Genomic DNA, 13073 nt, shown 5'->3' on the forward strand with positions numbered 1-13073 from the left:
CAATTTTAACCCCCCCGTTTAGACATCCATACTCCGTTTTCGTGGGGTGTGCTTTCTTTGTGTATGTTTATTTTAGTTTATTATTTTGGTGGGTTTTTTTGTTGCTATAACCGGTCAAAGGATGTTGTGAATTATGTGGTCTTTAATGTACGTGGCCACTTTGATTTTCCAAACGGAAGGGAATTAATTCATACTTTCTGGCAGTCTCACATTTCTCTTTCTTTACAAGAAAATGTGGTCGTTCCCCTCCCACCCTTTCTCTCAGTTGGGAGAGTGTGACATGGTTCCCCACACTTTCTCGCAATGTGTGTGTGTGTGTGTGTGTGTGTCCACATTTGATTAACTTCTTTTCTGATCCACAAACGTCATTCCTTTATCATTTAACGGGCGTAATAGCCGAATGGTTAAAGCGTTGGACTTTCAATCTGAGGGTCCCGGGTTCGAATCTCGGTGGTGCCTGGTGGGTAAAGGGTGGAGATTTTTCCGATCTCCCAGGTCAACATATGTGCAGACCTGCCAGTGCCTGAACCCCCTTCGTGTGTATACGCACGCAGAAGATCAGATACGCACGTTAAAGATCCTGTAATCCATGTCAGCGTTCGGTGGGTTATGGAAACAAGAACATACCCAGCATGCACACCCCCGAAAACGGAGTATGGCTGCCTACATGGTAGGGTAAATAAACAAAAACGGTCTTACACGTAAAATGTTAAATGTAACATGTTTTTCTGAGTGTGTATGTGTGTGTGCCTGAAATATGATTGAACGACACAGGAAACGAATGATGAGCGCCCAATGACAGCCGTCAGTCGGCTCTGCCCAGGTATGCAGCCTGTTGTGTAAATGACCCTGTGTTTGTAAAGCGCTTAGAGTTTGGTCTCCGACCGAGGATAGGCGCTAGATAAGTATCCATATCAATCAATCAATTTAAATCGTGCAGGAGCAGATCCCACTAAACTGGGGGGCTTTATCCTCGGGTGGCTTGGAGCCTCCCTTCCATCCCTGCTACAACTGCCCCTGGAGAGAAACGGGGGAAGAGGAGGAGGAGGAGGACATGGAGGTGTCTGAAGGGCGCCGTAATGATCTCCAGTAAGTGTGCAGTCTTGAGCACCTGCACTTTTTCTTTCTTTGCCGACTAATTTTTGACTGACTTGACTCAACAAAATGACTGTATGATAACCCGTCGTTTCGGGTGTGTGTGTGTGTGTGTGTGTGTGTGTGTGTGTGTGTGTGGTAACCTTTAGCACATACTGGAAATACTTAATTGATTCCAATTTTGGCTTAAAAATAGGGAAAAGATAAGTTCTTTCAACACCTAATTATAATGACATTGCACTTATGAGAAGGGCACAAAAAATGTTATGATATTTTCACTAAACGTTACTGTTAGCCTACATTTTTTTCATTTTTATTCGCAAAACCTAGCTTTTTTGTGTGGCATACTGAATACTGATAGATAGCAGTTGTTTTATAACTTGTGTGTTGAAATAGCAAACTTCTTTTGTTTGTATGGAAGTTACATTGACACACACACACACACACATCTCTCAATTTCCTCCAAATCATGCTTGCAAGGAACTTTCGTTTCTTAAAACAGGTATCACTCGTTTAAGACATTAGATTTCGAACTAAGGGCTTAGAAAGGCTTTTGTGTTTTACACTCAGTGTAAAGATCTTACGCCATCTATATTTGCCCAAGCTGTCTTTTTCGGAAATAAGAAATCGTACTCAAATAAGTATGCAATACTACGCGTGTACGATAGCTGTTTGTTTTGGCTTGTACGCAAATTAAAACAATAGGAATGCAAATCATGGACAGAACACATACAATGACGCTAACTACTGCATCGGAATATTTTAAAGAGTACGCTAAATTGACCCAGAATGAAGGAGAAAATATCTGAATCATCAGTTATTTGTATTTATAATTATGTCATTGAAATCAAAGCTGTACGTATAACTGAAAGAAATTCAAAATAAGAGGTTAACAGTCATGGTCACAACCTGGCGTATGATATTGAGTGTAAGCGGCTTGTGTGTGTGTGTGTGTGTGTGTGTGTGTGTGTACAATCGAGATGTCTGCAATATAATCTTCAGCAAACTTGATACAATGTCAGAGATTAAGGTCACCACATGGACAATTGTGAAAATTCAATAGCATGATATAACTTTGGTATTTCAACCAATTTTTATTCAACATGGTATACATTATGGAGATTTGTTTTGGCCAGAACATCAGTGCTTTGTAAATCTACAAAAAAACAAAGGTGAAGGTCACGTCAGCAGGTGTTTTTGTTTTCTTCAGATTTTCTGTTTTGCAATGTTTTGTTTGTGTTTTTTTCCCATGATTCCTTTGTCAGTCAGATTAAGTGTGCATCACAAGTGAGCCTTGAAGGCCTTGCCTTTCTCGTTTTATAGAATAGTGTCTTGCTTGTATCTTTTGTTAAAGTATTATGTATAATATCACACAACCCTTGTCATATTCACAGCCATGACTATATGATATATTACGTACCATGATGTTTCTCGTGTGTGTGTGTGTGTGTGTGTGTGCTATCGTTGTTGTTGGTGTTGTTGGTTTTTTTGTTTTGGTCAAGACACACTGTTTTCAGTGATAAAGCCGGTTAAGTTTGTTTTTTTTTTAAATTGTCATTTACACAACTGATGCGAGTGTGTTGTGTGTGTGTGAATACAGAATGGCCGTAACTCACTCGTTCTAGACGAGCTGAAGAGGTCACGCTGTCTACGGGCGCCCAAGACATCCCTCAGTGTCAAGGAAGTGGACGTGGTCGAAAGGTGATGGAAATACTGTCATGCCGATCTGTGATAAGTGTACAGCATGTTGTAAAGCTTTCAAGACAACAGCAACAACACCAGCAACAAACAACAACAAGAAGCAACAAAACAAAGAATGACACCTGTCGGCAACAGAACGCAGACCTAAGACAACAGCAACAACACCAACAACAAACAACAACAAGAAGCAACAAAACAAAGAATGACACCTGTCGGCAACAGAACGCAGACCCAAGACAACAGCAACAACACCAACAACAAACAACAACAAGAAGCAACAAAACAAAGAATGACACCTGTCGGCAACAGAACGCAGACCCAAGACAACAGCAACAACACCAACAACAAACAACAACAAGAAGCAACAAAACAAAGAATGACACCTGTCGGCAACAGAACGCAGACCTAAGACAACAGCAACAACACCAACAAACGACAAACAACAAGAAGAAGCAACAAAAGAAATGCACCTGTTGGCAACAGAACGCAGATCCAGCTTAGTGAAGAGACACGAACAGAACACCAGTTTCAAGTCAGCAAAGAGACCGCAGAGAGACGGCTGAGAAACGGGAGAGAGGGAGACAGACAGACAGACGCTGATGGTGGAAACTCGGTAAGAACGTGTCGGGGATTCAGCAACACTGAAATTGGTTGACCACTTTTTTTTTGGGGGGGAGGCAGCTTTCGTGATGTGAGGTCTTCCAGAGTCACAGACATCTTCATTGTTCGCGATGGACTTCCATGACGGATCAACTGGCAGTGGTATCATATTCGCAGCCACGAATACATCATACAAAGCATGATGTTTCTCGTGTGTGTGTGTGTGTGTGTGTGTGTGTGTGTGTGTGTGTGACCAGTTTCACGGGTTTTAATTTTCATCTCAGACATAGCCTGTTGAATGAAATGTGAAAGATGAATATTAAAATGTTGTAAATATAGCACGTGTTCTCGTTGGCTGTGTGTGTGTGTGTGTGTGTGTGTGTGTTGGGGCTCATGTACGTTTATGTGTATTTTATTGTGCTTTCATATATGTGAAACTGCATGTTTGTTGCATATCTGTTATGCATGTGTGTGTATGTGTGTCTGCATGTTTTACATTTATTTGCTTATTTATCATCATTGTTGTCTTTTTTATCTTTTTTTTTAAATTTATTTTTTGTACGCTTACAGTTAACTTCATCAAGATCTTGCGCCTTATAAATATTATTATTTGTAGTAGCAGTAGTATTTTTATGTATTTGTCTATTATTTTCTGTTTATTTATTTTGTTGTTGTTGTTATTTCTTTTTCTATTTTTATTCTCTTTTTTTTTTTCTCAAGGCCTGACTTGGGTTACGCTGCTGGTCAGGCATCTTCTCGGCAAATGTGGTGTAGCGTATATGGATTTGACCGAACGCAGTGACGCCTCCTCGAGCTACTGGCACTGATACTGATACTTGTCCTTGTTGTCGCGTACTGCAGTGACGTCCTTTCTCTTTCACTCTCTGTGTCATTGTGTCAGTGGCGGTGCATATCTTTTCCCTTTCCTCTCTCTGAGAAAGGAGGCAGCCAGGCACACTAGGAGGCGAGTGTGTACGCGTTCGAGTCTCGCACAGACCTGGATTATCACTCTCCCCTCTCACTCCGGAGGACGGGGCAGCCTACGTGTGCGTCTTTTCGAATGGAACGATAAACCGAGGTCCTGTGGGCAACAGACACCTAAGAAACCCTTGGGAACAAGGGAGTTGTCGATGGTAAAACTGCCTTCACCTCTACACTCCATCTCGCTCTCTACGATCAGCTCCGGATCCACTCGGTTTACGCATACCCAGATTCAAACACTCGACTGTTGGCCGCCGTTCTTTCCGTCTGTCTCTGGACCTTGCAATTGGAATGAACTTCCTCTTTCTCTTTCGTCAGGTCTCCGCACTCAGCTCTTTTCAAGTCTGGCCTAAAAACCCACCTCTTCCCAAAATAGCCTCCCTTCCCTGCCTCTTCCTTGTCTTCAGTTTTTCCAGTTTTAGAGTTACGCATGCGTGTGAATGACTGGTGCGAAAGCGCTTTGATTTGTCTCTGCACAAGATTAAGCGCTACATGAATATAATAGTTATTATGATTATATATGTAACATATGTATATATATATATATATATATATATATGTGTGTGTGTGTGAGTGTGTGTGTGTGTGTTTCACTGAGGATGATGCGTTGCGAACATTTTAGGAAAATTGGAGTCAGGGTTATGGGACGGTAGTCATTTAAAGAAACAGAGTCATTGCTCTTTGGCAGTGGCCTTATCACTGACTACTTCCACAAAATTAATTAGGAACACTGCAATCCTTCAATGAGGACCATGTGAACAGGCTACTGAACACACCACACAACTGTGGGTCGCATGTCTTCAGAAGCCGCCAATGGCCTCTATCAGGTTCGACTGCCCTTTTGACAGGCAGCCTCGTAAAAGCAAACTCAACAGTGCAAGGGTTAATGGATAAAACACTCATGATTTAAAACACTTTATTTCAGAGGGCCAGTTATTATTTTCCAGTTCATTGTTAAGATAATTTCGTTCAACAGGGCCTTCGTTCGGCCTCAGTCTGGTGTGTGGCCTCGTGGCGGCTCAGTATCGAAGTTTGTCTCATGCTGCACATGCGCTGGAACTCACTGATGAGTAAAGATGAGTATGGGTGTGGTCAACTGGGTTCGTGAAGTCAATTATAAGGATGTGAGGGAGCAGCAACGAAGACCCGCAACTCTTGTTTGTTTTAGGGCCAGTCTCTGAACGGTACCCCAGGTGTGTCTACTAAGGGTCTGAACACACACCACAAGGTAAAGCGACCTAACACCGAACACAGAGAAGTAAAAATATGCCTTCCCCGACCCCCCATCCACCCCCAACAAACAAAACCAAGAAGAAAACCTGGGGGGGAAAACTGAAGCGGCTTACTTCCCAGTTAGATACTACTACTACTACTACTACTACTAATAATAATAATGGTATTTATATAGCGCTGAATCTTGTGCAGAGACAAATTAAAGCGCTTTCGCAACACTGAGTCATTCACACGCATGCATAACTCTAAAACTGGAGAAACTGAAGACAAGGAAGAGGCAAGGAAGGGAGGCTATTTTGGGAAGAGGTGGGTTTTAAGGCCAGACTAGAAAGAGCTGAGTGCGGAGACTTGATGAAGCGAAACGGGAAGTTAATTCCAATTGCAAGGTCCAGAGACAGAGAAAGAACGGCGGCCAACAGTCGAGTGTTTGAATCTGGGTATGCGTAAACTGAGTGGATCCGAAGCCGATCGTACAGAGCAAGGTGGAGTGTAGAGGTGAAGGCAGCCTCAGAGGGCCAGATACTGCTACCTTGTCTAATCACCTGGGCGTCCCATCCACAATGCAATACACAGACCAGTGCTCTTTATTTGATGTGGAAGTGTGTTTGTTGCTCTTTCAATTTCATCAACAGACAGACCGACACAAACACGCACGCTCAGACTCACACACACTGGCAAACACTAACACACACTGAACGCCCAACCTCCACAAACACACACACACAGTGTTTGTCATTAGTTTGTCAGTCAGTGCCTTATGAGTATGTGTGTGCATACGCGTGTTTGGCAACCAGTGAAGATCTAGATAGAGAGAAAAAAAGAAGGAATGAGTGATTGAGTGAATGAATACAAACAAACCCAAACACGTGGTCGATCTCGTTGCATCATTGTTTCTTTTGTGTTGTCACTGACATGTGTAAGACGGACAGTTTGTGTTCAGTGTGTGGAGTCACACCTAACATGTGGAGGAGCTGCTGCTGCTGTGTCACGTAAAAATCATGAAAACAAGGTGTGTTGAACACATAATACTACATAAAAACACGCCTAACATGACGTCAATAAGGTGTGACGTAACATACACTGCACACAGACATGTTGACAGTATGAAATCACTTCAGTTCACTTACTCAAGGAGGCGTCACTTCGTTGGGACAAATCCACTACATCTGCTAAGCAGATGCCTCAGTGACCATGCAGCAGCATAACCCAACGCGCTCAGACAGGCCTTGAGTATATAAATAAATAAATTTTATATATATATATAAAGATGTAACAAATAAATGGATGCATAACTAAATTAATGAATAAATATTTCTTCTTTTTTTTAAAGTAAGCAGATAGAATGATTTTAAAACGAGGGGAAAAATAAAAAGATGGATGAATAAAATAAAATAGATAAGGACAATAATAACAACAAACAAACAAATGAATGTAGATACATCTATGTGGAGGAGCTGCTACTGCTGTGTGGCGTAAAATCAAAACAATTAATCAAGGTGTTTGTACACAAAATACAGTACACAAACACACACACATAACATGACGTAAATAAATGATGTTGAGAGAAATGAATTAAATCACTTCAGTTCACTTACTCAAGTAGGCATCACAGTCCCGACAAATCCATATACGCTACACCACATCTGCTGAGCAGATGCCTGACCAGCAGCGTAACCCAACGCACTTTGTCAGGCCTTGAGGGACCAGAGAGAGAGAGGGGGGGGGGGGAGCAGAAACAAATAAATGCATCATAGTGGATACATAATTAAATCAATGAACAAATATTTTGATTAAAAGAAAGGAAGAAAGTATATATATTGATTGATTGATTGATATGGATATTTATTTTGCGCCTATCCGCGGTCGGAGACCAAGCTCTAAGCGCTTTACACACACCGAGTCATTAATTTTAAACAACAGGCTTCCTACCTGGGTAGAGCCGACTGATGGCTGTCATTGGGCGCTCGTCATTCGTTTCCTGTGTCATTCAATCAGATTTCAAGCACGCACACATACACACTCAGAAAAACATGTAACAGTTAACATTATACGGGCATGACCGTTTTGTTTATTTACCCCGCCATGTAGGCAGCCATAGTCCGTTTTAGGGGTTGTGCATGCTGGGTATGTTCTTGTTTCCATAACCCACCGAAGGCTGACATGGATTACAGGATCTTTAACGTGCGTATTTGATCTTCTGAGTGCGTATACACACGAAGGGGGTTCAGGCACTGGCGGGTCTGCACATATGTTGACCTGGCAGATCGGAAAAATCTCCACCCTTTACCCACCAGGCGCCGTTACCTAGATTTGAACCAGGGACCCTCAAATTGAAAGTCCAACGCTTTAACCACTCGGCTGTTGCAGACAGATATAATGCAATAAAATAAAACGCAGGGGGAAACGACAAAAAAAAACGAAAAAAGAAAAAAAAAGGATGAATAAATAAATGACTAAATTAAGACAATATATATAATGCTAGCAAATAAAGAAGTAAGCAAATAAATGTAAATAAACACACACACACACATACATACACACACGCACGCACACACACACACACACACACACACACACACACACGAGAGTTATTATTATTTTTTGTTTTGCCGCTCAATGTGATTCCCGTTGTAATTAAATGACCACTCTCAGTTCTACACTTTTGACATGTTTGCCTCTATGCCTCGGTAACATCATGATATGAATGGTTACAGTTCACACTGATACATGACAAGGTTGATTGATGTTTCATTTCTTCTCAGTGTTCACAGCCTGCGTCTTCTGTGTTCTTGGTCCTTCTAATAACCCCCAGTGTCAGGCTCACACATCGGGGGTGGGGGTGGGTTGGAACGGATGGGAGAAGAGGGAAGCCAGTGATAGAGATGAAGCAATCACACCATGCCACCCTCATCGCTCAACACAGATGAAGCAATCACACTATCCCCCCCTCATCGCTCAACACAGATGAAGCAATCACACTATCCCCACCTCATCGCTCAACACAGATGAAGCAATCACACCAATCCACCCTCATCGCTCAACACAGATGAAGCAATCACACCAATCCACCCTCATCGCTCAACACAGATGAAGCAATCACACCAATCCACCCTCATCGCTCAACGCAGATGAAGCAATCACACCAATCCACCCTCATCGCTCAACACAGATGAAGCAATCACACCATGCCACCCTCGTCGCTCAACACAGATGAAGCAATCACACCATCCCACCCTCATCGCTCAACACAGATGAAGCAATCACACCAATCCACCCTCATCGCTCAACACAGATGAAGCAATCACACCATGCCACCCTCATCGCTCAACACAGATGAAGCAATCACACCAATCCATCCTCATCGCTCAACACAGATGAAGCAATCACACAAATCCACCCTCATCGCTCAACACAGATGAAGCAATCACACTACCCCACCCTCATCGCTCAACACAGATGAAGCAATCACACCACCCCACCCTCATCGCTCAACACAGATGAAGCAATCACACCATGCCACCCTCATCGCTCAACACAGATGAAGCAATCACACCATGCCACCCTCGTCGCTCAACACAGATGAAGCAATCACACCATGCCACCCTCATCGCTCAACGCAGATGAAGCAATCACACCATCCCACCCTCATCGCTCAACACAGATGAAGCAATCACACCATCCACCCTCATCGCTCAACACAGATGAAGCAATCACACCATGCCACCCTCATCGCTCAACACAGATGAAGCAATCACACCACCCCACCCTCATCGCTCAACGCAGATGAAGCAATCACACCACCCCACCCTCATCGCTCAACACAGATGAAGCAATCACACCACCCCACCCTCATCGCTCAACACACATGAAGCAATCACACCATGCCACCCTCATCGCTCAACACAGATGAAGCAATCACACCACCCCACCCTCATCGCTCAACACACATGAAGCAATCACACCATGCCACCCTCATCGCTCAACACAGATGAAGCAATCACACCAATCCACCCTCATCGCTCAACGCAGATGAAGCAATCACACCAATCCACCCTCATCGCTCAACACAGATGAAGCAATCACACCATGCCACCCTCATCGCTCAACACAGATGAAGCAATCACACCATGCCACCCTCATCACTCAACACACATGAAGCAATCACACTATCCCCACCTCATCGCTCAACACAATCACACACACATGCCGCAAGGGAAGAAAGAAGAATGATGAGAAATTTATAGATTTTTTTTTTTTCACAGATCCATGTTCCCCCCTCCTCCCTTTACAATTTGAACTTGATTCAAGTAACTGTGAATTTAAGACTTGGATGATCCACCATTCCAATAGGATCTCTCTCTCTCTCACACACACACACACACACACACACACACACACACACACACACACACACGCATACACCCATGCATACACATACACACACACACCACACAACATAGCAGATCTATTCATAACAATTATCTTCAGAGAGTGACTGGAAGTGGATCCAGTGTTCTTATTACAAAACATGACAGTTGTCAATCACAAAGTCCAGCTGATAATTATACCAGCTCCGGCAGCATCCTTACGGATAACAGCAGACGATGAAGACCACCTTCACAAGTCAGAACCTGTTCCAGAGGTGCCTGGGCCTTCTTCCTGGATCAGTGACACACAGTCAGTGTCATCCCGGCCGGGTTCAGCATGCAGCAGCATCACCGAGACACCAGTAACTGCTGGCGTGTCTGGCCTGGCACCAGGTAAAAAGGCTTCCCACAGGAGAGGGATGCCTGCAGCAGAAGGCAGTCAAATTGAGCTTCTCTATGATAAATATCTTGGTTGTTTGTATTGAAGTAAAGAAATACATGAAAAGAAAGCTTGAATGTGATGTTTCTGATGCTGAACTGAAACAGCAAGAAAGAGAAAAGACTAACTTAGAAAAAGCAGTATACCAGAACTGCCCTGGGAGTGAAAGAAATGGAAAAAGAGAAACTTGTCAGTGTCTATGTATACTCTTTGAAGTAAATACCACTTCACTGGTTTTGATGGAAAAAAGAGAAACTGCAGGTAGAGATGAAACAAACAGCTGAAATTAGAGGCAGGAAAGGAAAAGCTGACACTGAAAACTCAGCTGCTGAGGAGGCTTCAAAGTAGACATGTTTGCACACACCAACACTGTAGATAAGGTGACAACTGCCTGATGGTAGTGAGAATAATGGACATGCACATAAATGCATTGAACACACACACACACACACACACACACACACACACACCACAAATAGGTTGCCAAATGTCAGCAGTTTGTGAGAATGATGTACATACACAAATGCATAGTACACACAGACATAAACACACATTCACACACACTGATTCAACCAGTTTACTGCCAGGTACACACACACACACACACACACACACACACACACACACACACACACACACACACACACACACACACACACACACACACACACACAAACACACACACACAGTGACTGACTGACTGACTGACTTACTGTGACCATTTCTTGTCAGATTAACCTTTGTTTGAACAACACACACACACACACACACACACACACACACTGACTGACTGAGACTGTTGTCAGATTAACCTAAATTTAGCTGTTCCATCCACACACACTCTCTCTCTCTCTTTCTCTTTCTTTCTTCAACCGTCTGTGAGTAAAGTTGGTGATGGTTTATTCAAAATTAAATGAAAAAGGTGTTGAGTTAATACCTTTGATTTTTTTTTCTTTCAATATTGAATCTTCTCCTTTCCCCTTGTGCTGTTTATTAGTAAAATTGAAGGTAGTCTAGTCACAAATTAGAAATAGATGAAAAAAGCGTTAATGCCTTTGACTAAGCAGTGCTTTATTTCAATATTGAGAATTCATAAACACAAATATTTCTTTTTCTTTTTCAACCCTGTGTTGAGTATTAGTGAATTTGATGATGCAAAAGGAACCAAAATGTTATTACACTTGATTTTAATATGCATGTATGAATTCAGTTTAGTTAATTTCATCATTAATTTCTCACACTCACAGAGAATTTCTGGGTGTGGCATGTACACAAATAATTGCACAGTACACATACAAAACATTGACACGCAGAGCATAAAAAAGTGCCAAACTACCCCCCATACTCTGTAGTTTCATAAAACCCTACAGTTAATTGTACATCATCATTCATAGAATGTTCAATCAAAAATACACATATGACAGACATTATATACACATATCTTCTCATAAAGTATGTGTTGTTTGTTAGTAAATTTGGTCATGGTTTTGTCATGAATTAAAAGGGAAAGAAGTGTTAATGTTTTGTTTCAATACATGAAGTATATTTTTATCTTCCACTTTGTAGTTTTTTTATGAGTAAGTTTGGTGATGATGTGATGGTTTAGTCATTAATTATAGACAGCAGGAATGAGTATTTATACTTTTGATTAAATGTATCATTTCGATATGGAGATTATATGATATGAATATCAGATACTATGTGGTGTGTGTGTGTGTGTGTGTGTGTGTGTGTGTGTGTGACAGACAGACAGAGATTTGCTAAGAAATCAATTCAATTAGGGATTATCTTCTTGACCGGCCTAAATCATCTATCCCTTCGAACAGCCAGTGTTCATTGTGAAATGGTGCCTGAATCTGTATTTGTGCTCCATCAACACATCCCAACACATTCTGCAAATTCCGGGGCGACTGACATTCGCTTCTGTTGGGTCGTTTAATCTCGACTTGGAAAACGGTTCACACGGTGAACTGCTGTTCTCGATTCAATTGGCATGTCCACTGTGTCCTCTATCAGTGATGTTTTGGAAATTTGTCGTCGCAAAACAAACGTAATGCGAGCAAGTTGGTATACTTTGCATCCCACATCCGGCGACACGGAGCCCTTTATGTAGTGGCGGAACGCCAAATCTGGATCTGGATCCATACGTCGCAGGAGCCAATCATCGGCTTTAAACGCGACGGAACCGGGAGAGCGCAAAATAGTATAAAAGGCCATCACAAATCGTTTATTACAAAGTTCACACCTTCTGCTCGTTGAATTACGGAAACGTTGATAAAGTTCAACATCGTCATAATGATAAAACAGGATCGAAACGTTCTCTGTTCAAACGCTCTCTCTGTAGATGTCGCTGTCGGAAAACTGCAAGAAAATGTCACATCCGCCATTGTCATGCTTCCGCTGTCCGCAACGAGCTTTAGAGGTGCTCCGCGAACCTACGTTTCACCACTAAACTGTCTGACAGGTTGTGAAAATTGAGCTTGTGCAACGCAAGTTAAACTAGCTTGCCGCAAAACGACCAATTTTAGCAGCAGGCTAGGGGTTTACCGACAGGTAACCGCGCTAACGGCGTGTTGTGCAACCGGTCCCGGCCGGTTGGCTGTCCTATCGGGAAATCCCATTTTTGTTGACAAAGCTTGTGTGAGTCATGCAGTTCG

The 13073-nt window shown here is 42.5% G+C and overlaps 1 protein-coding gene across 1 annotated transcript in view; it reads left to right on the plus strand.

The window, feature by feature from the left end:
* LOC143298668 (uncharacterized) overlaps window positions 1-2800 on the plus strand; it is a 14533-nt gene extending 11733 nt beyond the window's left edge. Inside the window, exon 8 of the mRNA XM_076611552.1 lies at window positions 2696-2800. Coding sequence (XP_076467667.1) covers window positions 2696-2800 — 105 coding nt within the window. The remainder of the gene's footprint in view (window positions 1-2695) is intronic.
* The last annotated feature ends 10273 nt before the right edge of the window (window positions 2801-13073 follow it).

Source organism: Babylonia areolata, chromosome 24 (genome assembly GCF_041734735.1).
Source record: "Babylonia areolata isolate BAREFJ2019XMU chromosome 24, ASM4173473v1, whole genome shotgun sequence".
NCBI lineage: Eukaryota > Metazoa > Mollusca > Gastropoda > Neogastropoda > Buccinidae > Babylonia > Babylonia areolata.